Below are 24,599 nucleotides of genomic sequence, written 5' to 3'. Positions count from 1 at the left end.
TGCAGGTATGGAAGCAACCAGCTGACACACTGGTATTCTGGAAGTAAACTGATCTGGTTTAGCACACCTGTTATTTTTTTTACCTTGTCTCACTGTTATTTTTCTCTTCCTTTTCTTGGGTCAGCCACTGGGCATCATGTCTATCTTGGAGGAGGAATGCATGTTTCCAAAAGCATCAGACATGACCTTCAAGGCAAAGCTGTATGATAACCATTTGGGCAAATCTAACAACTTTGGTAAGCCACGGAATGCCAAGGGCAAGCCAGAGGCCCATTTCTCGTTGGTCCATTATGCTGGCACCGTTGACTACAACATCCTGGGCTGGTTGGAGAAGAACAAGGACCCCCTCAATGAGACAGTGGTGGGGCTCTACCAGAAATCGTCTCTCAAGCTCCTGGCTACACTCTTCTCCAGCTATTCTGGCACTGATGCTGGTGAGACTGGGGTGGTAGGGCAGAGGAAAAGGAAGAAAGAATGCCAGAGAGAGATGAAGGAAAGATGTGGGGTGAAGGATGGGCAGATGGATGATGAGGGAGGGAGGGAGGGATGGAGGCAAGTTGATGAGGAATGGATGATGAGGAAAGAGTGAAGGAGAAATGGTTGGAAACAAATGGACCAATGAAGAATGGCTGGGTGGAAAATGAAGGATGGTAAGATGTAATAGGAGGAAGATGTGAAAGACAGATGAATGAACAGATGACAAGGGATGGAGAATGGTGGGTGGAAGGATGGAAGAAGAAAGATGAATAGATGACAAAGGACAGAGAATGATGGATGGAAGGATACATGCATGGATGGAAGAAAATCGAAAGAAGGAAGGAAGGAAGGAAGGATGGATTATGATGAAAAATAAAAATGCAGGATGGAGGGATGGTAGAAGGAGATGTGCAAGAACTAGCTTTCAAAACCAAAGTTTCTTGAACCTGCCTTGAGTCCTTCGGGAAAAGGTGGGATATAAAATTATTATTATTATTATTATTATTATTATTATTATTATTATTATTTAGAGGAGCATTTATTTTGGCAGCTGTGGATCTTCAAAGCTTTTAATTCACCTATAAGATGTAACCTAGCACTTTATCCTTTTATCCTAGGTGGAGATGGTGGGAAGGGTAAAGGTTCCAAGAAGAAAGGATCCTCTTTCCAAACTGTTTCTGCACTTCACCGGGTATGAAACTAAAGCCTTCTAGACCTAAGCATGGGCTTGGGGATCCCAGCTCTCTGGATTGCCTTTTTCTGGTGGGACGGGGAGGATTCTGGGATGATATGCTAAAACTGCAAAGAGGACACATTGTTCTGTTTGTTGTGTCCAAGAATTTTCAAATCTTGTTTTGGAAAATTTGGACAGGAGGGAAAGATAGAGAGGCAAGTGCATTATTGAGAGATGATGGCTAGATTCTATATTGTGCTTGAGTAGTGTGAATTTGTGCCCATTGAGTTGCACTTTGCTTGCAGTACACCACCTTTCTGCAGAATATCAATGCTATGCCAACAGTTGTCTGCCTCTGTCTGTCTGCCAGTGCACCTGCTTATAGTCCCATTGTAGAACAGACAACACACAGTGGCTGTTTCTGCAAACCCACCAAATAAAGTGGTACCTGAAATGTAAGTGAAACAGCCACCTTGTGGAGACCTTTATTCCTCTCTCTTCTCTTTTTCCATTTCTCTTATAGGAGAATCTGAACAAGCTGATGGCCAATCTCAAGACCACCCATCCTCATTTTGTGAGGTGTCTCATCCCCAATGAAAGAAAAGCACCTGGTAACCGAGTAGAGATGGAATTGACAGACTAGGAGTATAATGGGCTGCTTTGGAGAGATCTTTGGGCCACCAGTCCCAGTGGTTTCCCTTCCATCAGCAGATCTATGTTTCCCTCATAACTTTTGTCATTCTCCAGTAATTCTCCTCTTCCTCATTTCCTGATTTTGGGCAGGCCCTAGAATGAGGCACTTGCCTCAGACAGCAGATTTCTTTGGGCATCAGGAAAGGGCAGTAAATTCTCAGTTATTCCATGTGTTGTTATTTTATTGCTGCTCTAAATGGTGAGAGAGATGCTGGTGGGAAGTTCTGCCTTGTGCAACCCCAATAACTATGTTGGCTATGGGTTATTTTGCACCTGGACTTGGGATGGGATGTGGAATTCTGGGACTTGTAAGCCAAAAAAAGGAACTTTCCAAGACTCTGGGGAGAAATGAAGGTACATGTGGGTAAAGTAAGTTTGGTGGAGAGACTCAGTGGACCAGATGGAGAAGACATGTTTCTTTACAGCTGAGCCCTTCCCTCCCATCTTCCCTCCCATTACGCATTTTGCTTTTCCAGGTGTGATGGACAACCCCTTGGTCATGCACCAGCTCCGCTGCAATGGAGTACTGGAGGGGATCCGGATTTGCCGGAAGGGATTCCCCAACCGGATTCTTTATGGGGATTTCAGGCAAAGGTGAAGTTGGTTGAGACAGTTGTGTGGGGGATCTACCTTCCCTACTCTCCACTGTGTCCTTTACAGTCTCTAACATCTGACCCCAAATGCCTTCCTTAAGAGGAGTTTCTAAAATGTCACTCTGGACATGGGGAAGAGATGGCTCTCTCTTTAAGTTATGGTATGGCTTGGACAATGTTGGATAATGAATATTAATGGGTCAATGTACCAACTCTTAAACATCAGGAGTGTTAGTTGGGTTCACAGTCCAACAGGAGGAAACCTAAACTGGTGCTGTCTGAAAAACAGTTTAAATGAGGGGGGGGAGAGCTTGTCCAGGTGAGAAAGTTGGTGGACATTGCAGAATTTGTTGCTATAGTTCTCGGTATTTGTTAAGAAAAAAAATATCCAGATGACATTTCTGTCCAACAACATCTGGAGGGCTGACTGATTCCCACTCTTGCTTAGGGCTCAAGCTGCCCCCTGCATGCTTGCTTCTGTGCCCCAGTCAAATCTCAAGTTCCTCTCTTTATGAAAACTGGACCCTGTGCCTTGATATTCTTCATCTGGAACCCCACAGGAAGAAATTTTCAGGGGAAATGTAATACGTACAGTTGTTCTCTCCCACAGATACCGCATCCTGAACCCAGCTGCCATCCCCGAGGGTCAGTTCATCGATAGCCGGAAGGGAGCCGAAAAACTACTGGGCTCTCTGGATATTGACCACAATCAGTACAAATTTGGACACACTAAGGTGAGAGGGCAGAGCTTCCATCTGTGTAAAAGGGAGCAGAGCTTTGAAAAGTTATTTTGGAGGACTACAACCCCCAGAATCCTCCAGGTGCCATGGCCATGCTTGCTGGGGGATTCTGAGTGCAATTAAATGTCTGCGAGAAGGTTCTTTATGGTTTCATTGGGAGGCAAAGAAGCAAAGCTGTTCTTCAAGGACATGTCCACGTTATAGGGTTAAATTTCTTATTTCCTTCCTTCTGCCACAAGGCATCCTGCAAAATGTAGTTCTTGGGGGAGGAGGAGATCTTGGGATCTCTAACCTAGCATTCTCAGCATCTTTTTCAAAAGTACAATTCCCAAAATTGGCTGTTATTTTTCTAAGGGTGGGAGGATGCCATGATTCCTAGAGGAGTACTGTATAAAAGAAATTTCTGTTTGTAGGTAAACTATTAGATTGAGGTAAGGCCTCAATCAGAAATGGGCAAAGTGTTGCCCCCCAAGACTGTTTTTGTGACCCTTGACGCAGACTTTTTGGGCTACCTTTTTCTGTTGCCTCAAAAAAGTGGATTACATCTTCAGAAAGCCTCCAGGAGCTAAACTTCATTTTTTAAACAGAGCTCTTGGGCCTCCTGCACTGAATGACGTCCAAAACTATCAATTTTTTCCAAGCTTATGCATGTATTTAAATGTTGCCACAAGCCACATTTCTCCCCTGTATTTTCCAACCCAACAGGTATTTTTCAAGGCTGGGCTGTTGGGACAGCTGGAAGAGATGCGTGACGAACGCCTTTCCCGCATCATCACTCGCATCCAAGCTCGAGCACGAGGCCAGCTCATGCGCGTTGAGTTTAAAAAAATTCTGGAGCGCCGGTGAGTCCCACTAGTTGTGCATGGATCAGGGGGAAATTGTTATGAATGTGGGGGGAAAGATGAGATTCACAGGAAAACCAATTGCTCATAGTCTGAAAGCTATTCTTTAAAGGCAAAATGCAGGCTAATAGTCTCAAATGCTCAGCTGATGTTCCATTAATGAGAGATGGACTATTAATAGCTGGATCTCTTTGTGTTTTGGAATGAGATACCCATCAGAGTTTGGGAAAGTTGATGGGGATGCAAAAGGAGGAACATGTTTTCCTAAGGGTCCAACCTTCCTGTGTCTTTATTTCTCCAGAGATGCTTTGCTTATTATTCAGTGGAACATCCGTGCTTTCATGGGGGTGAAGAACTGGCCTTGGATGAAGCTGTTCTTCAAGATCAAGCCTCTGCTGAAAAGTGCAGAGACTGAGAAGGAGATGCAGGTGATGTGAAGGGGAGAGATCAAGAATCCCCCCAGGAATCTCATTCTTATTCTTAAGATCCAGAAACTCTTACATGGAGCCGAAATGTGCTTTGGAGGTCCAGGAAGCTGCCCCAGTGGACTTAACTCCTGAACTGGCATGCACTGAATTGAGCCCTGTATGCTTGATGGGAAAATACCCAAATTCATCAAAATTAGATCTGGTCCCACCGACTTTGCTTCGCCATGCCCACCACATGGCCTTAGCTTCAACCTCCACTAGAATGGGGCTCCTGAAACACTTCCCAAATTGGAATCTGATCCTCAGACTAAAAAGAATCCCCACTCCTTCATTAAAGAGTTGCCAGTCTGAAATGACTAATTAGATCAATCTGTTTCAAGGCTTTTAGCAGTGCAATCCAACATGTGTCAACTCAAGGTGTAACTATACTGTAGAATTAATGCAGTTTGACACCACTTTAACTGCCATGGCTCATACTACAGAGTCTTGGGATTCTAAAAGTTTTGACAATCTGTTCTATGTTCTCTACAGACAATGAAGGAGGAATTTGGGAGACTGAAAGAAGCTCTGGAGAAATCAGAAACACGAAGAAAGGAGCTAGAGGAGAAGATGGTCTCTCTGCTGCAGGAAAAGAATGATCTGCAGTTACAAGTTCAGGCTGTGAGTAGATTTATTAGATCAGATTTAGACCCCCCCCCCTGTTTCCCCTTTAGTCTTTCAGCCCTACTGCACAAATCTCCCCTGTATTTGAATCAAGTGCACAATTCGGAAAATGACTTTTTTGGATTATAACTTGCAGAATCTCCTAGTCAGCATGGCCAGAAAAATAACTTTTTCAAAGTTCTGATAACAGAGGCTTGAAAGCTTGCATTATTATTATTAGTAGTAGTAGTAGTATTAATTGGTCCAATAAAGGTATCAATGTTTTGTGGATTTTGGAGTTTTCTTTTGTATTTTGGAAGCGCAGTTGTTCATCTTTGTTGATGGGGATGATGGGAGTTGTAGTTCAACCCATCTACAGCATTCTCTCTGTTCTTCTTTCCCTTTCTTTACCTCTTCCAGGAGCAAGACAACCTGAATGATGCAGAGGAACGATGTGACCAGCTGATCAAGAACAAGATTCAGCTGGAAGCCAAGGTGAAAGAGATGACCGAACGGATGGAGGATGAGGAAGAGATGAATGCCGAACTGACAGCCAAGAAGCGGAAGCTGGAAGACGAGTGCTCAGAGCTGAAGAAGGATATTGATGATCTGGAGCTGACCCTAGCCAAGGTGGAAAAGGAGAAGCATGCGACAGAGAACAAGGTGAGCAGAGAGAAGGCCTGAAGTGAGTGTGCCTTTGAGGGAAAAGCTGACATTAGGGTTGCAAAGAATATTCAAATATATTTGCAAAATGGTTAAAAAACATGACTTTTGCATTTTGAGAAACCCTGATGAGAAGAATCCTGGATTGACAAGAATCTTGGGATTTTGGGATATGTTCTGTGCAAAATTCACACATATTTGTGTGTACTCCCAAACTGCAAACAGACTTTGAAAACTGTGGTTTTTGAAGACTTTCTCACCATGGGAAGAAAATTGTTAAAATTATTCATTGCGTCCTTCAGGAAGAAACTTTGTGAATAATGTATTAAAAGATGAGTTCTGGAAAGTAGTTGTGTTGGGGTGGGTTGAGCATTAAAGCTCTCCTAGGCCAAATGTTGCCAAGTCTGAATTGATTGTCTTGAAGTGTTTTAGTCTGCAGTGCTACAGATCCAGGTTGTATTTATACTGGAGTTATAGCAGTTTGATATCACCTTAACCATAATGACTGCATCCTGTCAAATCTTGAGAACTGTAGCTTAGAATTTTCTGCTAGATAGTTCTAATGCAATCTCCTTTACTACTAGAGGATTCCATAGGATTGAGTCACGATAGCTGAAGTGGTATCAAACTCTGTAGTGCAAATAAATCCCAGGAATGGGGAACGTGGTCCTTCAGATATTGCTGGACTGGAGTTCCCATCAGTCTTAACCTAGTCAGTGCTGAGCAATACTTAGAACTGTAGTCCAACAACACTCCCAACAATCACAAGTTGCCCATCCCTCCTATAGATATTTACATTAGAGGTAATCCCATTTACTTCAGTGACACTTACTTTTCAGTGAATACATGTTGGACTGCACTGTTAGTCACCCACACTAGAACATTTTTGAAATACATTAATTTGGTTGACTCTATTATTGCTGGAGTTATTGTTGTGATATTCTGAAATTCTTTGTGTGTGTGTGTGTGTGTGTGTGTGTGAGTGTAGACTTGCATCCCTGTCAAAATGAGCTGGGTATCAATTATATATTTTCAGCTTGTTTTTGAACTGAAAGTCTATTTGCTAGCTTTGGGTCAAAGATAGTGGACATCAAACAAAAATAAGTAGGCCTGATTAAGCTACAGAAGGATGGACTGAACTAGAACTAGAAAAAGTTACCTTTTTTGGTCTAGAACTGCCAGGCTTTCAAAGCTGGCTTGGCTGTTAGAGATTCTGAGAGTTGGCTCCAGAATCAACTAAACTATTGGATGCTGGCTATTTCATGGGTCTTGAGTATTTCTTGAGTATCTTCCTATCAGTTTGTCTTCTCAAAGCTAGTTGAATTGAATTTCTATTGGCAAACTACAATGGTCAGACCTCAAGTTATGACTTTCCTTTCCCTTCCCACAACACCTTATATTTTGGGGAATTTGGTCTTCTTTTAGGTGAAAAACCTCACGGAGGAGATGGCAGGTCTGGATGAGATCATTGCCAAGCTTACCAAGGAGAAGAAGTCCTTGCAGGAGGCACACCAGCAGGCTTTGGATGACCTCCAAGTTGAAGAAGACAAAGTCAACACACTCACTAAAGCCAAGCTGAAGCTGGAGCAGCAGGCAGATGATGTGAGTAAAAAAAAAATGCCAACAACAAGAGAGGATTCTCCTGAATGTGAATGTATGAACATAGTCAAACATGTCACCATCTAGCCTGAGCCTTTCCCAACCATGAACTCCAGATGCCTTTGGAAAACATGGCCCATCTTCCCTAGACAACTGGTCAGTTGGCCAGTAATGGGTCTTGTAGTCCAATTTCTGAGGACTCAAGTTGGGCAAAGTCTATGGTCTAAAATAAGTAAGACCTATCTATCCTTTAATCTATGACTGAACTATGGAATAGCCTGGATACCATGCCTAGTAGCATATTCTATGATCCAGAGTATAAGTAATAATGTGTTATATTACAATCCTTTTTCTCCCCCTCATTCTGCTGACTCTTGCTAAACAGTTGGAAGGCTCCTTGGAACAGGAGAGGAAGATACGGATGGACATGGAACGGGCCAAGAGGAAGCTTGAGGGGGACTTGAAGCTGATGCAGGAGAACATCATGGATCTAGAAAATGACAAACAACAGCTGGAAGAAAAGCTGAAAAAGTAAGAAAGATGCCTCTATCTGGCACACCTTGAGAGACCAGAGGGGATGGAGTAGCACAGGATGAGGGACCAGAGAATTCAGATCTATATGCAGTACAGAAAGGACACGTCTGGTCATATTTGGGTCAAGTCAGCTAATGAAGCCGTCTTTGCCTTCAGCCAGGTGCAAATGGCTACCTGCCAATGAAATATATGGTCTACTGCCAGCACAAGGCAATCAGAAGCTTTCTGGGACACAAGAAGATGTACTAGAATAGAGGACTACTGTCAAGGCTAGTGGGAGGGTATGAGCAAGAATGTAGTTTCTATATTCTTGACCACAGGGCCTTGCAGGTGATGGCATAGCAAATGAGGAGAGCAGTTGGATGGAAATCTTGCCTACCACAGAGATAGATGAGGGAGGTGCAGGAGGCATATTTACTTCCTGAAATGCCCTATGCAGGAAAGAATTTGATATCAACCAGCAGAACAGCAAGATCGAAGATGAGCAGGCCCTTGCTGCACAGCTGCAGAAGAAACTGAAGGAACTGCAGGTAGGTGGTCCTTTGACTTTCAAATGGCCCTAAACTCATCTCGGACTTAGTAACATCCTTTCTAATGGCCCTTTACTTTTTCCATCTGTACACCATGGTTTCAGTTCTAGAGCCATGTTCTATTCTATTCTATTCTAGGACATCTACCCCTTTTGGAGTAACAACCTTCGTATCTAGAGGAATTCTAGAACATTCTCTGCTCTTAAGACCTTTCTGGCCCTGGGGAATTTCTATTCTAGAGCAGCTCCCTGATCTAGAATTGCCCACAGTCTTGGGAGCATTTGATTTTAAAGCAACAATTTGCTCTAGAATTTCCTAGTCTACCCTAGGAATTTCCTTCACTCTAGAGCAGGGGTAGGCAACCTGCGGCCCGCGAGCCGGATGCGGCCCGGCAAGGCCTTGGGACCGGCCCCCGCCTGGTCCTGCCGCCGATTGCCGCCGGAGCCTTTGGCCTCTCGCGTGAGGGCACGGGGCCTTTGGCCTATCAGGAGGAGGTGGGCAAGGGAGGGCAAGCGGCAGGCAAGCAGGGCAATTGTCTATAGAAGCTTCAGAAACATGCATTTATATTAACATTTTTTAAAAATCAGCAAATTTTTTCACGTGTCCTCCATTTTTAAAAAATGTCCTCCATTGGGAAATTTTTGTCCTACATTTGTCCTGATTTATTTATTTAATTTTTTTTTAAAAAAATATTTAACTATTTATTTTTTGGCTTCGGCCCCCCAGTTGTCTGAGGGACAGCAACCCGGCCCCCAACTCAAAAAAGTTGCCTACCCCTGCTAGAGCTTCTTCTTCCAAACTACCTAAAGAACATTTCTGCTACATGGGAGCTACTTAACATTGTCTTCACACACACACAAAAACCCAGTAAGATGCATTACTTTTAGAATAAAAGGATGTGCCAGTAATGATGAAATGATCTCAAGAACTTTACTCGTGGAGTAGAAAAGCGTCAAAGACTAAGATAATCTTGCATAGATCTATTCCAGGGGGGGGAAGAGGCTGGCAGGACTCATAAATTATCTTTCTTTTCCATGTTTCAGGCCCGGATTGAGGAGCTAGAAGAAGAGCTGGAGGCCGAGCGCACAGCCCGGGCCAAAGTAGAGAAGCAGCGCTCTGACCTTTCGCGAGAGCTGGAGGAGATCAGTGAGAGGCTGGAGGAAGCCGGGGGAGCCACCTCGGTACAGGTTGAATTGAACAAGAAGCGGGAGACCGAGTTCCAGAAGATGCGACGTGATCTGGAAGAGGCAACTCTCCACCATGAGGCCACGGCTGCAGCCCTGCGCAAGAAGCATGCCGACTCTGTAGCAGAGCTTGGCGAGCAAATTGACAATCTGCAGCGTGTGAAACAGAAGCTGGAAAAGGAGAAGAGTGAGCTGAAGTTAGAGCTGGATGACCTGGGCTCCAACATGGAGCAGCTGCTGAAAGCCAAGGTGCCAGAATGAGGGAAGAGGGAAGGGCTGAAGCTAGTTAAGTGTGCAGGGAGCCCATTCATTGATTCCTCACTACTTTAAGGATGCTTCACAGGAAGGTAGAAGCTGGGAGGTGGTAGGTTAATATTTTCCAGCATAAGAAAATGCATCCTCCCTAAACACTCAGGATCCCCCTAAATTAACACAAAAAGGTCAAAATTGTCACTGACTGCAACATTTTTTTACCCCTCAGTACCCCCAGTTCCTCCAAATACCAGGAAAATAGGAACAATCCCAAAGTATATCAGAAAACAGCCAAAAAATGAAAGTGGAGTGATCGTGACAGTTGTGGTGGTGGAAAATGTCCCTCAGTCCCTCTTCATTTGCCCACCCTGATTTAAAGGCCTACTTAAGCCCAGAGGTCCCCTCCAGGGAATTTTCTCATGGGTGGCTTCAGGAATTTGGAGGCACTCAAGCAAGAACCCACCCTTTTTACCCAGAAAGAAGAAGTAGAATGTGCATGTTGAGGGGGCACCTCAGAATCCATCAAGCAGATGAATTACAGGGTACCCTTTCTGAATGGGTTGATCCAGCTTCCTCAGACTGGATCTTTGCTGATATCTAGAGCTACTTCTGTTTCTTTCTCAACTTCCTTCCTTTTACTTTTTCCTCTTTTCCACAGGTGAATTTGGAGAAAACATGCCGTACTCTGGAGGACCAATCCTCAGATTACCGAGCCAAGCTTGAGGAGACCCAACGGACCCTCAACGACACCAACACACAGCGGGCTAAGCTGCAGACAGAAAATGGTACCATCCTGCCTTCCTTTACTCATCTTCCTGTTTATGTCCTTCCTCTTTGGGATGGCTGCTCTTGAGATCAGCTGTAGTTGGGGACAGAACACTCATCCCTCTTAGCTTATGACCTTTAACTTTCCCTTTTTTTTCCTGCCATTAGGAGAACTGAGCCGTCAAATAGAAGAGAAAGAGGCTCTCATTTCTCAGTTGACCCGGGGAAAACAGTCATACACACAACAAATGGAAGATCTAAAGAGACAGTTAGAAGAGGAGGCTAAGGTATGACAATCTCTTGAAAACAGTAGGTCAAGACTGATGGGGATGGGGATGGGGATGGAGAGATGCCACAAAAGAGAGGGCTGGGAGTAATCAGTCAAGAGTTCCTGCATGGCAGGGGGTTGGACTGGATGGCCCTTGTGGTCTCTTCCAACTCTATGATTCTATGATTCTATGAAATGTATACATGCCCCTCCTTTCTCAGGCCAAGAATGCTCTGGCGCATGCACTGCAGTCTGCCCGCCATGACTGTGACTTGCTGCGGGAACAGTACGAGGAGGAGATGGAGGCCAAAGCAGAGCTCCAGCGCCTGCTCTCCAAAGCCAACTCTGAGGTGGCTCAGTGGAGAACTAAGTATGAGACGGACGCCATCCAGAGGACAGAGGAACTGGAGGAGGCCAAGTAAGTGAGAGAATGTGGAGCAGAGGTCCCAACTTTTCATAGGAGCCAGTCAATGAGCAGCTGACTGATCTGACAGGCTGGGCTACAAGAGTGGCATCTAGGTTTGAAGATCAAGTTGAAGCAGGACAACCCAAGGCATGGAAGAGCAGGAAGTTGCATCCACTCAGTCCTTCAGACCAAAGAACCAAGCCTAACATTACATTTCTTGTAGAGGGCCACATCTGTCCTCTGTCCTCGCATGTTTTGGATGCCTTTTGAAATTCAGACCAAAAAAAGGTGGTTTAATGATTCTTCTTTTTTCACCAGTACTCAACTGGTGGAATTTTGTCCCCCTGACAGCTGTGCAGTCCCCAGCTTGGGGCCTGTTTTGAGGTCTGATACCTCCCTGCTTTTCTCCTTCACTTACACACCACCAGTTTGTCTGGTTTTTGCTTCCCTAGCTTTTTTAACTGAATGGCTGTCCTTTCCCCATTTCTCCCCTCTGCCCAGTCCCATGGATATCACTCTTCACAGGTGGTTCCTCTAACGGGGAAGCTTTTGGCTCGGGTTATATTTTAGAATGGTGGCGTATAAGACGAGCAAAAAGCTTTTTGGTTGGAGGAGAAATCCCCATTTAAAAAGGCGCCAAGGTAGGTGGATAGGAAGACGGATCTGGGAATACTTTGACTTTGCTAACTAAAGGAACTGGAAGGAATTGCTTCTCTGAGACTCATGAGGCTAAAAGAACAGGGGGTCAGCCAAGAAACAGCCCACAAACATCATCAAAGCCACCAAGGCTTGCTCCCCTCCCTATGTAGCTCTTTGTTGATTCATATACAGGCCAGAAGTTCCAGGTGAGACACAGAAATGGCTCCCTGGTTCCCTTTGGTCATGTCATCACTTTTGCTCTGGTACCTCCTGGTGGTGTCATCAGTCTTTGCTCTGCCACTCCTTTGCCATTTCATCTATGAAAAGGTGGGAGAAATGACTTCTCCATAGGTGATGGAAGGAAACATTTCCCTCCTCCATAGTAAATGACTTGCTGTCATTTTTTGTGTGTCAGGAAGAAGCTGGCACAGCGGCTGCAGGATGCAGAGGAGGCAGTGGAGGCTGTGAATGCCAAGTGTTCCTCATTGGAGAAGACCAAGCACCGCTTGCAGAATGAGATTGAAGACCTCATGGTGGACGTGGAGCGCTCAAATGCAGCTGCAGCTGCCCTGGACAAGAAGCAGAGGAACTTTGACAAGGTGAGAAAGTAAAATGGATGCCAAGTAGGGCTGCCATGACAGGTCTATCCCAAATCCTGAAAGTTCAGGGCCATATCCTAAGACCTTGGGTCAACATCTTGTGAAGTCATAGGAGGCTGGCCCTGGTAATATTGAAAGGGTAATAGAAAAGGCAGCATCTTAAAATGTCATTAAGCATGATAAATTAAGCATCATTGACAGCTGCAAAGAGTACTACAGTATACACTATTAAGGTGAATAAACAAACTACTAAGTCTAACAAATGAGGAAAATAAATATACACAGTCTTCAAGGTAGTGCTCTCACCCTGAGATTCGTTGACCTGAAGATCAAAGAAGATGGGACCCCTAATTCAAAGTACAATGCACAGGGGGAAAGGGGGAAATAAAAGTGAACAATGGAAACAGCCTGCAACTCAGGTGAACAGAGCAAACATTATCTCCCTTTTCCCTATCTGCCCTGTTAGATCCTCTCTGAATCAAAGCAAAAGTATGAGGAGTCCCAAGCAGAACTGGAGGCTTCACAGAAGGAATCCCGCTCACTCAGCACCGAGCTCTTCAAGCTGAAGAATGCCTACGAGGAGGCGCTGGAGCATCTGGATACTTTAAGAAGAGAGAACAAGAACTTGCAGGGTGACTTAGGCTGGGATGAGAACCTTCCTTTAAGGAAGGGCCCTTCTTTGACTGCCTGGGGCCACCATCCCTCAGTCGTACTTACCCATAGCTGAGTCTAATCCAAATCTTCTGTTTCCCTTCTCAACACAGAGGAAATATCTGACCTCACTGAGCAGCTGGGTGAGGGATCTAAGAGCATGCATGAGCTGGAGAAGGTCCGGAAGCAGCTGGAAGCTGAGAAAGTAGAGTTACAAGCTGCTCTGGAAGAGGCTGAGGTGAGAGAGAGAGAGATGGCCAGGTTCCTGTCTTCATTCTCTCTTTAGTATCAAATTTTCTTCCTCCTTCCCAGTTTTCCTTTTTTCCTGCATCTTCTCATTGTTGCTGGTTTCCCACTTTTCCTGCATCTTCTCATTGCTTCTGGACCACAAATTTAAAATCAAACTACAATCAGCCCTTCCCTTATGTGGGGGATCCATTCCGGACCCCCCTCCCGGGGGAAATCCCATATGCTCACGTCCCATTGAAAACAATGGGGTGTGTGCACATGGTGTGGCATGGTGCGCACACAAGGGCATGCATGCTACTCGTTTAATCCTAGCACAGCTTCAGCATAACAAAACCCACATACAGCATGGGCTGACTGTACCTCCACCACCACCACTACCACCATGATTTGTCTCTTTCCATCCTCTCTCTTGTTCTTATCCATTTGTTCTCTCACTTTACACAAAAATCCCTGACTCTACAGGCCTCCCTGGAGCATGAAGAAGGCAAGATTCTCCGGGCTCAGCTGGAGTTCAGTCAGATCAAGGCCGACATTGATCGCAAGCTAGCTGAGAAGGATGAAGAGATGGAGCAGGCCAAGCGGAACCACATGAGAATGGTGGACTCGCTTCAAGCTTCCCTGGATGCTGAGACCCGCAGCCGCAACGAGGCGCTGAGGGTCAAAAAGAAGATGGAAGGCGACCTCAACGAGATGGAGATTCAGCTTAGCCAAGCTAACCGGGTGGCAGCTGAAGCCCAGAAGCACCTCAAAATTGCTCAAGCCCACCTTAAGGTAATGAGAAAGGCATCATCCTTTCTTCAGTATATCACAGATGTACTGATGGTGGAATTTCACATTGTGGTCTGGACAAGGTGGAGAAGTGCTTGAGAAGGACTGTTCTCATTTCAGAAAAGAAAGGCTTAAAAGTTGTTGCTGGCTTTCCTTTTTTGTGTTGCACAGGACAACCAGATCCAGCTAGATGATGTCTTGCGAGCCAACGAGGACCTGAAGGAGAACATTGCCATAGTGGAGAGACGGAATGCCCTCCTGCAGGCTGAGCTTGAGGAGCTGCGCAACGTGGTGGAGCAGACGGAGCGTGGCCGAAAACTGGCGGAACAGGAATTGATTGAGGCCAGTGAGCGGGTCCAACTCCTCCACTCCCAGGTGAATGGGACCTCCTATTCTTCTGATATCACTTTGAATGATATATCTATTCCATGTTTATGCCATACTTTAACCCACACTGTGTCCTTTAAGAGATTTTGGACTTCAGCTCCCAGAAGCCTGAGCCATGTTGGCCAATAGGCTAGGATTCTAGGAGCTGAAGTCCAAAATCTCTTAAACAGCACAGTGTGGTGACCACTGTTTTAAGCTCAGGGGAGCGGAACATCCCACAACCCAGGACTAGGACTTTATCACATGATGCTAGAAAAGCAGAATTTTATCAGGATAAAATCATCTTTGGCCACCTCTTATCACATGACATTGTGTCTGTCCTACTGCTGCCTTTCATTTTATTTGTTACTGTAGCGCACGTTTTAATTGATGGGCAAAACCCATCAATAAGCTCTCAGTCTCGCTGCTGTTATAGCACTGTCTTTGTGTGATAGGTCCCTTCTGCGGCAGTTCCACTTTTCATATAGTTGCATGGTATGAGTGGCCATGATTCTGTTGGGAATTACAGCGTGCCCGTGTCATACGCGGGCGTGCCTTACGCAGCTTCAGCATACGTGCTCAAGCCGCGGGGTGCGTGCGGGGCAGAAGGGGCAGCGCGTCCCATTCAATTGAATGGGCGCGCGCACCCGTTGCGCCCCGCACGCCGCCGCACCGCCGCACATGAGCCTCATTGTTTACAATGGGGCTTGAGCATAGGTGGAATTCGCCTTACGTGGAGGGATCCGGAACGGATCCCCGCGTAAGGCGAGGACCCACTGTACAACCTGACGGCATTCTGAGTTGCATCTACACTGCAGAATTAATACCATTTGACACCACTTTAACTACCAAGGCTCAATGCTATGGAATTCTGGAATTTGTAGTTTTATGAGCTATTTAATCTTCTTTGTCAGAGAGTTCAGATGCCACCACAAACTACAAATCCCAGGATTCCATAGGATAGAGCCATGACAATGAAAGTGGTGTCAAACTGCATTAATTCTGCAGTGTGGCATTAGCCTACAACAGCCATGTGTTACCCCAGTATTGTTATTGGCAGAGTAAGGATGAATGGATAGTTATGTGCCTGAAGCCAAAGTGGGAGGTTGTGATGGAGGTGATATTTGGACTCGGCTTCTCTCTTTTCTACTTTTTGACACCTTCTCCTTCTCCATAGAACACCAGCCTCATCAACCAAAAGAAGAAGATGGAGACAGACCTGTCTCAGCTCCAATCTGAGGTGGAGGAAGCTGTACAAGAATGCAGGAATGCTGAGGAGAAGGCCAAGAAAGCCATCACTGATGTGAGTTGTTTTAAAAATAAAATTGCAAAATGTGGGGCAGAGAATGGTGACACTCAGGGATAATTTTAGCCTCCTTTCCATCACCTAAAATGGAACTGTCTATCCTCAGATGCCAGATGCTCATCCATACGTCACCTCTTTTTTCTTGAATGGCTGTGAAAGAGGCTATCAATCCCATTTTGGAGAAAGGTGGGATATAAATCCAATTAATCAATAAGACACAAGACCTGTGCTGGATCAGACCAAAGGCCTGTGTTTGCCAGCATACTAGTCCAGAAGGCAGAGTTGAAATAGGATGAAATTGTGAGAAGACATCACCAGCAGTGTTTTCTGATCCAGCTTTTTCTGTACAAATCCACAGCTGTGTTTTCTTCTTCCCAATGCCCCCACTATCTAAATTTCCAGTTACACCCATCATTGGATCTAGAACACTGCTATGAGGGAAATGTAAAAAGAGTACTTCTCTCATAATGATCATATATTAGTATTTTCCAGTCATGGCTTGAATTATGGCAGCTGCTTGTTTTATTTACTGAATTTATATCCTACCTTTCTGCCAAGATGGGATTCCAGGTGGCATGAATCTAGTTTGGGCATGATGTTCATTGCAAAGACTTTAATGTTTCTTTTTAAGATGTGCATCCAAGGCTGTTTTTACAAGTGAAATTTGGAAAAAAAGAAACAAAACTGGATTTGAATTCTGACATAGGGAACATTTTTTTTTTAATTGTTGCTATTCAATTTCAGTGATAAGAGTGACAGAAAAATAAGAGAGGAACTTCTCATTCATTCTCCCATGCACATATATATGTGTGTATCCGCTCACATCCTCCAAACTACCTCATATGTGACACTGTGAGAAGGGCGATTTGCAAAAACAAATGTGTAGGAAGAGAATTCATGGATGGCTTGTTAGAATCCCCTCACACCCCCAGTTTCCTAAGAACCATGTTTTCCATTCTGCATTATGGTCTACCAAAATTCAAAATGGTTGCTGTGAATGAAACACATGGGCCTGGAATTTGACTCTTGTGTTCACTACTAGAAGGATTCTGTCAAGTTAATAGAAGTGTAACCTAAAATTGTCCTTTCTTGAAAGAACCATCTTAACTTGGTCGATGGGATATATTGTGTATGTGAAGAAGAGATTGCTGTATCGCTATAAAACAGCTGCCTTGGCAAAACTCACAGGAATAACCATTTAATGAGTCTGGGGGAAAATCACCTAGTGATATAAATCTTTGCTTATTTAATTATTGCATGGAAGAATGAATATATGCCTTCCATCTCTGTCCCATATTCCTCTTGTTGAGTGCAAACTATTTTTGTACTTCCTACTGAGTTTACAAAATTTTAAGTAAACTGAGGACAAAGGAGAAAGGGAGAGGACAAGGGACATTTTAAAAGCAATTGAACCAATGGGACAGCCAAGGATTAACTGGGGTTGTCCTTGCCAAATTTAGATAGTTGGAGAATACGTGAAATAGTTCAGAATTTTTCTGATTGAGTGAGATTTTGGGAGATTTTGTGCAGTTTTTGAAAATTGTTTATACACTTTGGAGAAAAAATTCAGAGCAAAAAAAGTTTCTGGCAAAAATGAATCTATTACAAGAAAAATTCTTGAATTACCAAAAAAATAAAGAAAGAAAAGAAAATTGTGTGATGCCTGGTCGTTTCCTTGAGAGAATGTTTCAATCTGTTGACACACTTTTTCTCATCAAGACTAGAAAAATTACAAGTGCTACATCCCTAGATTCACTGGCTATTGCTGTCAAGGAAATGGTAGGGGTTAAAGGACAGAGCACCCAGTGGGTTTACCAAGCTGAAACAGACCTGTGCTTCTTTCTTATCTCCTGAATGGGGCAGGCGGCCATGATGGCGGAGGAGCTGAAGAAAGAGCAGGACACCAGCGCACATCTGGAGAGGATGAAGAAGAACATGGAGCAGACCATCAAGGATCTCCAGATGCGTTTGGATGAGGCTGAGCAGCTGGCCCTGAAGGGTGGCAAGAAGCAGCTCCAGAAGCTGGAGGCTCGGGTGCGGGAGCTGGAGAACGAACTGGAGTCGGAGCAGAAGCGCAATGCGGAGAATGTCAAGGGGATGCGCAAGTTCGAGAGGCGCATCAAGGAGCTCACCTACCAGGTGTGTGTAGGGGGAAGGGCTTTGAGTTCTTTTCTTCTGGTTGAGTCAAGCAAGTTGCTGGGTTACAGCAGTGATTCCAAACTTTGGGCCTCCAGATGTTTTGGACGTCAGCTTCCAGAAATCCTGGCTGCTGACCCAGCTAGCTGGGGCTTCTGGGAGCTGAAATCCAAAAGATCCTAAAGGATCGAAGTTTGGGAATCACTGGATTACAGCCACAACCCTTCTTTGCTACTGAGTAGCATAAATATCCACTAGCAGAGATATCCCAGGCTAAATACAGCCATTGTGCAGTGTCAAAAACCTGTTCCACATGAGTTGTGGAACTTATGTTTGAGTATGTCACTAACAGGATGCCACACAGCTACCCCTACCCCCCCATTATGGCATTATGCAGATAGGAAAACTCTCCACTGATATGCACACCAACAATAATTTTAGCTTTTAAAAAGTTAGGATTGGTTCAAACATAACTCCAAACTAAAATTTGGGCTAATTCCTTTATACTCCAAACCATGGTTTATGAACCTGGCATACACTCAAACCTTGGGTTGTGACGTTTTCCCAGAGCATCCTTGGCTTCTCATCCAAACAATGTCCTTCAGATCTTTTGTAACTACAGAGCGAAAGTTCTGTTTGCCCAAAGGGCTGCTTGCAAGGAAAGTACAGTTTGTTGGACTGTGTGGATTCAGATATCACAACAACCATGGTTTCCAACAAGAAAGATATGGAAATGCAGCTCAAGGCTTTTCTTTTCTCTCTTTTTTAATTTCATTTTTTTCTCATCTGCAGACTGAAGAAGATAAGAAAAATCTGCTGAGACTCCAAGATTTGGTGGACAAACTGCAGCTGAAGGTCAAAGCCTATAAAAGACAGGCAGAAGAAGCGGTGAGTTCCTAGCTCCCATGCTTCAGTTTTTCTTCTGTCCTTTTTATAAGCAATTGTGAAAGGAACTGAAATTGCCAGATCAAACTGCAGCCCCATTACATGGTCTCCTCATCTTTCTGAATAAAAATATGTTCTACTAAGCCTATGCTGCTGGAATGTTCAGATTTAAAGTCATCTCATGCTTTTCTAAAGCTTTCATAGATCAGAGGGCTTACATCTAGGTCTTACAAGCTACCCCAGTGATGTTTTGGAGGATATGCTGCATGATAAAACCTTGGTAAACTCTGATATAAAGTCTTCTGAACAAGGTTTCCAAGATCTGAAGCTACTTGATATGATCAAACTCTGCCAAAGCTGAGCAGATAAGCTCTGCTAGGTCAGTTTTTTGCCCGTTCTTCTGCAAACCATTTGATGAAATCACAAATGGTTCAGCAGATTGACCATTTGGAGACTTTAGTTTAGTCTCCCTCTAAAAAAACACTTTTCTTTTTTATTGTCCAGGTGGGTCAGCCATTTTCCAGCAATACATAATAAAGAGACAAGTTCCACATGCTCTGAGATGGTCAGCTGTTTATTCCTTTTTAAAAAATAGCCCAATGCCTTTCAGTTTACATGAGAAAAGGCCTTCTTCACCAGATATTACTGGAGTTGCAAACACTCCCCAAAACAGAGGACCATTGACCATTGGGTTCTTTTTATGCTGTGTCTGGAGAGTGTTCCCAATTCTAGTGATTTCTGCTGAAGACTCCTGGAGAAGGCCTTTTCTCATGTAAATCAAAATGTGTTGGGCTATTTTAAAAAGGAATAAACAGCTGACCATCTCAGAGCATGTGGAGTTTGCCCCCTTACTGTTTTTATTATTATTATTGTTAACATTTATTGATATAGCACTGTAAACTTTTACATCGCGCTTTACAAACAGGAGATAAAATAGACATAAAACCTGCCAGATGGCATACAATCTACAAACCAAGGTTTAAAAAGTTATCTGCTTTTAATGTGCTTTCCAGCAATAATGTGCTTTCCAGCGGCCCCTGCAAGCATGTGCCATAGCTGTGAAATCAGCACCAGACAGTCGCACAGGTTTAATAAAGGCTTCCTTTTTTGTTTCTACTGTCTTCTTGTCAGGAGGAGCAAGCCAACACCAACCTGGCCAAGTTCCGGAAGGTCCAACATGAGCTGGATGAAGCCGAGGAACGGGCCGACATTGCTGAGTCCCAAGTGAACAAGCTGAAGGCCAAAAGCCGGGATGTGGGAGGAAAGGTGCGTATCGTGAGCTAGCTGAAGGAGACGAAGGGACTGGGGAACAGGAGTCCACCACCCTTTAACCACCTTCCTCTGACTTTGTATTCATGATTTCTTTTCTGTTTCCACTTCCACTACACTCTCTCTTTCCCAACCTCATGCCATACAGTGGAGTCACTGGGGTGCAGAGGTGGGGGGGGGTGCCAACCACACCAGGTGATACCCCAGAAGAGGGATGACACCCAGTTGGCTCCTTCTCCCTCTTAGCTGCAGGAGGGACAAATGTGTGCCCATCACAGATCCTCTGTCACTCCCTGGGGAGGAAGCCCAACAACAGAGCAGCACAAGGGGCAAATGCATGTCCTTTCCAGGTGACACCTTCCACACTGGGTGACACCCTAGCTAGTGACACCACACTGTGCCTTCTTTTTCTTCTTCTTTTAATAATAATAATAATAATAATAATAATAATTATTATTATTATTATTATTATTACCCCACTCTTCAGCCAAAAGGCTATCAGAGTGGCTTACAAATTGTTAGACATTTCCCTGGCGTACCAAAAGAATTCAGCTGTACAACTTGTGCTGATGTGTTGGAGTGGGTTGGATCTGTCTATATTCAGTACTCCAGTATCAAGACACCCTCAGATAAGATCCTATGTGTTGGCAAGACTGCTTGCCAGGGGCTGGTTACAAAGAACACTTAATTCCCATGTTTCAGCCACATAATTGACTATCAGTCTGTTTCCAGGCACAATGCAAAGTGCTGGTTATTACCGTTAAACGCTTACACAACTGGGGCCCCAACTGTGTCTGTGTTGTGTGCCTTCAAGTTGTTTCCAAATTCTGGCAACACTATGGTGGTTTACGTGGTTTTTTTGGCGAGTTTCATCAGAGAGAGTTTGCCGTTGCCATCCTCTGAGGCTAAGAGGATGTGACCCAGTGGGTTTATATGGCTGAGTGGGAACTCAAACTCTGGTCTCCAGAGTCATAGTCCAAGACTCAAACCACTACACCAGCCTGACAGTCTGAAAGATATTGGCCAGAATCGAGTATGGCACTCATGAAAGCCTAGCGACCATAGCTGTTTCATTCCACTTTCTGTCACTCTTGTTTTCTTCCTGCATTAGATAGACAACCTCTCTCTCACCTCCTTTTTTTCCTCCCTCACCCTTTCGTCTTCTCTAATTCCAGAAACTTCACGATGAAGAGTGAGCAGGGCTGGAAATCCAAAGCAGGCAACATTGACCCTCTGGGCTGTTTTTCTCATGTAGCATGGCTATGTAGCATCACAAGTAAAGTTTAATATATTGCCATGAATAAAGTTAAACAGCAAACTGAAATGCGCTGCCATCCTTATCATTTACTTCACCAGCTGAATAGAACCAGTTGTCACTTTTTGAACTGAAATGTGGCTGAATTGTGTCACCCTCTGCCTTTTACAGCCTCACAACAGACAGGTATTCAGCAGGTACAGATCTTCCCCATCACCTGCTGAATGGCTGCCTGGCCTTGAAGTGTTAAAAGCATAAGTTGTTGTTGTGTATCTTCAAGTCATTTCTGACTTATAGGTACCGCAAGGTGAACCTATCATGGGGCTTTCTGGACAAGATTTGTTCAGAGGAGGTTTGCCATTGCCTTCCCCTGAGGCTGTGAGAGTGTGACTTGCCCAAGGCTAACCACTGGGTTTCATGGCTGAGTTGGGAACTGAATCCTGGTATCCAGCATTGTAGTCCAGCATTCAAACCACTACAATATGTTGGCTCACTTAAAGCATAGGAGTCCTGCCAAATGAAATAACAGCAACCCAAGTCTTAAGCCAAAACTATCCGGCCGTCTCTTGTTCTTTGTTCAACAGAATATATGAGGCTTCTGGGGTTTTTCTACCAACTAATTCAGAAATGGAAGATGCTTTCATAAATTGACAGAAAACTTGAAGGCAGACACAGAGAGACGAAAACACACACAAAGGGCCTGTTCACAGAAATAACCTGGTGCAAAACAGGTTATTTCTGCAACCTTCACACTATCCCCGAATGCACCAGGCATGGTTTGCTGGCGTGCCGGTGAAAAATCTCACTTAACCCGGTGCTTTTTTGCATTGGGTACATAACTGTGTCTTTTTTTTTTAGGGCCAGAGTGATCTGGATTTTTGGTAGTGCGAATGCACTACCAAATCGATCTGGATCAGTAGGATTGTTCCCAGCCATGAGGTGCTGCCATGCTGATGCCAGTTGGCACCATGGTGAATGCTAGACAGGGTTAAAATGTCTTGGAGAGATTCAGTTGCTGTAAATGTAGTGGGAACATCGATTTAACATTGCATCGCTGCGGAGATCTACATGTCCTCAGTACAAAAAAATAAGTGTGAATGCCCCCCTTTTTCAGTAGTCCTTGGCTTATGCAGATATCACATATGCCCTCTGGCGGTCATATTGAGCATCTACTCCTGTGGTTAGCATCTACTCCAACACAGTTTATTTTCCGTGTTATAGCACCACATCGTGGCCAATATGGTAAATTACAGCCTTATGTATTTATTTTGGAAGACACCAAAGCCTCATTGCAGTTGGGTCATTTGACACTTAGGAATGGACACGCAGGTGCCCTCCATTTCTAACTCTGTGCAGTTTTGTCCACTATGGCCATCTTCTGTTCCAGTAAGGGAATGAGTTCATAACTGACCCACAAAGTGCCTCTTCTAGTTTGTCTTCTAGCCACCCAGCAAGACTTCAAATTACCATTGGAATTGTTGTTGTGTGCCTTCAGTTTCTAACTTAGAATGAACCTATCACAGGGTTTTCTTGGCAAGATTTGTTCAGAGTGGGATTTGCGTTTGCCTTCCTCTGAGGCTGAGAGGGTGTGACTTCCTCAAGATCATCCAGGCTGAACAGAGATTCAAGCACTTGTTTCCAAAGTTGTAGTTCAAAGCATCAAACACTATGCCACACTGGTTCTCACCACTGGGATAGGGCAGAGCAATGCAATGTTCCTGCATTTAATCCATCCACATGCCCAGCTACAATAACAAGTGGAACTAAGCTTAGAGGGAAGGCAAAGGGGAGATGACAGGTGCCACCATCATCCCCATTCATCTGTCTCTGCAAGCCCTGGCTCCACTACACAATTGCATACATGCACCTCATATTGTTGTTGTGTGCCTTCAAGTCATTTCCGATTTATGGTGATCCTAAAGCCAACCTATTATGGGGTTTGCTTGGCAAGATTTTTCAAAGGAGGTTTGCCGTTGCCTTCCTCTGAGGCTGTGATTTTGCCCAAAATCACACAGTAGGTTTCATGACCAAACTGGGAATCAAACCCTGTTCTCCGGAGTCATAGTCCAACACTCAAACCACTACATCAGGCTAGCTCTCATATACAGGTACCCATTTTTTCACTCCCTGGGCTCACCTGCATTCAAGTGCACAGTGAATGTTCAATAAGTATATAATCACACATATGTACTGCTTTGTCCACCTACAGAACCCACAGACAGAAAACTACTTGTAACCCTCAGAACAAACTGAGATGCCTTACACAGACATACTGCATGCTGCATGTTCATGCTCCATCACATCCAACCCTGTGCTCACAAACCGGTCCTGATTGTTCATGCATGTACCCACAGCTTCACCCCCATTGTGTGACTCACAACCAGACAGGCAGATGCACATGGAGACCTTCTCACACAATCAGACATCACATGGCCTTCAGAGTATACTTGCACATCCCACACTTGCACATGGTTGCACAAAACACTGTACAATATTAAAAGCAACTTTAGTTTTGCTTCCCTGGAAGTTAAATACAAAACCCATCAACAGCCCAGACCAGGGTCATTGTCCTCCATATGTTCCACTTTGATGGATGAGTGCGAAAACATTTTGTGGGAAAATCCTTGTTCAATGTTGCCCTTTGCTCACAGAAATATAAGATGGGGAAACATAAACCACTGGGCCAGGAGAGGGATTATTGAAGGAGTTGGATACAAGATGTTGGAGCGTCATCATCATCATCATCAGGTCTTACGTAGGTCAACAGAGGCTGTGGAATGGGGGAAACTTTGTGCTGGGGAGCAGCGGCAACATCTTCGTGTGTGTAGCGTTCACCAAGAAGAGCCGTGCGCCTGTGCTCTCAGCCAAGATCTGGGTCTACAGGAGAAAAAAAGTTACAATAAGTTATTTGCTAGTTCAAACCAACCTCAGATGTTCATAAGTAATCCTAAGAGGAGAGGAAGAAGAAGAAGAGGAAGAGAAGGAGGGTGAAGTAGTAGTAATAGTAGAGGAGGAGGAGGAGAGGGAGAAGACGAGGAGAGAAAGAGGAGACAGAGGAGGATGAAGATGACAAGAGGAGAAGAGGGGGGGAGAAGGAAGAAGAGGAGGAGGAGTAGAAAGAGAAGGGGAAGAAGAAGAGAAGGAGGAGGAGGAGGAGGAGAAAAAAGAACAGGGGGATACCCACTAT

The 24,599-nt window shown here is 44.5% G+C and overlaps 2 protein-coding genes across 3 annotated transcripts in view; one reads left to right on the top strand and one right to left on the bottom strand.

Moving 5' to 3' along the window:
• The window catches only part of MYH6 (myosin heavy chain 6), a 41,481-nt gene extending 20,012 nt beyond the window's left edge, over positions 1 to 21,469 (top strand). For both annotated transcript variants that reach the window (XM_042475572.1, XM_042475573.1), the window contains exons 16-41: positions 125 to 434; positions 1,095 to 1,168; positions 1,674 to 1,761; positions 2,320 to 2,437; positions 3,047 to 3,170; positions 3,882 to 4,018; positions 4,320 to 4,446; positions 4,978 to 5,106; positions 5,509 to 5,751; positions 7,177 to 7,353; positions 7,736 to 7,881; positions 8,324 to 8,414; positions 9,458 to 9,847; positions 10,509 to 10,635; positions 10,784 to 10,902; positions 11,105 to 11,301; positions 12,344 to 12,527; positions 12,994 to 13,159; positions 13,292 to 13,416; positions 13,890 to 14,198; positions 14,367 to 14,570; positions 15,739 to 15,864; positions 17,731 to 18,006; positions 18,796 to 18,891; positions 20,020 to 20,154; positions 21,333 to 21,469. In XM_042475572.1, coding sequence (XP_042331506.1) covers positions 125 to 434; positions 1,095 to 1,168; positions 1,674 to 1,761; positions 2,320 to 2,437; positions 3,047 to 3,170; positions 3,882 to 4,018; positions 4,320 to 4,446; positions 4,978 to 5,106; positions 5,509 to 5,751; positions 7,177 to 7,353; positions 7,736 to 7,881; positions 8,324 to 8,414; positions 9,458 to 9,847; positions 10,509 to 10,635; positions 10,784 to 10,902; positions 11,105 to 11,301; positions 12,344 to 12,527; positions 12,994 to 13,159; positions 13,292 to 13,416; positions 13,890 to 14,198; positions 14,367 to 14,570; positions 15,739 to 15,864; positions 17,731 to 18,006; positions 18,796 to 18,891; positions 20,020 to 20,154; positions 21,333 to 21,353 — 4,239 coding nt within the window. In that variant the 3' untranslated portion in view covers positions 21,354 to 21,469. The remainder of the gene's footprint in view (positions 1 to 124; positions 435 to 1,094; positions 1,169 to 1,673; positions 1,762 to 2,319; positions 2,438 to 3,046; positions 3,171 to 3,881; positions 4,019 to 4,319; positions 4,447 to 4,977; positions 5,107 to 5,508; positions 5,752 to 7,176; positions 7,354 to 7,735; positions 7,882 to 8,323; positions 8,415 to 9,457; positions 9,848 to 10,508; positions 10,636 to 10,783; positions 10,903 to 11,104; positions 11,302 to 12,343; positions 12,528 to 12,993; positions 13,160 to 13,291; positions 13,417 to 13,889; positions 14,199 to 14,366; positions 14,571 to 15,738; positions 15,865 to 17,730; positions 18,007 to 18,795; positions 18,892 to 20,019; positions 20,155 to 21,332) is intronic.
• A 2,430-nt stretch (positions 21,470 to 23,899) lies between these two features.
• Positions 23,900 to 24,599, bottom strand: part of CMTM5 (CKLF like MARVEL transmembrane domain containing 5) — a 6,966-nt gene continuing 6,266 nt past the window's right edge. Inside the window, exon 5 of the mRNA XM_042476361.1 lies at positions 23,900 to 24,289. Within this exon, the coding sequence (XP_042332295.1) occupies positions 24,273 to 24,289 (17 nt within the window). The 3' untranslated portion in view covers positions 23,900 to 24,272. The remainder of the gene's footprint in view (positions 24,290 to 24,599) is intronic.

This window comes from Sceloporus undulatus, chromosome 6 (assembly GCF_019175285.1).
Source record: "Sceloporus undulatus isolate JIND9_A2432 ecotype Alabama chromosome 6, SceUnd_v1.1, whole genome shotgun sequence".
Classification (NCBI taxonomy): Eukaryota; Metazoa; Chordata; class Lepidosauria; order Squamata; family Phrynosomatidae; genus Sceloporus; species Sceloporus undulatus.
The sequence above is the reverse complement of the archived record's forward strand: the minus strand, read 5'-3'. Positions and strand labels throughout refer to the sequence as shown.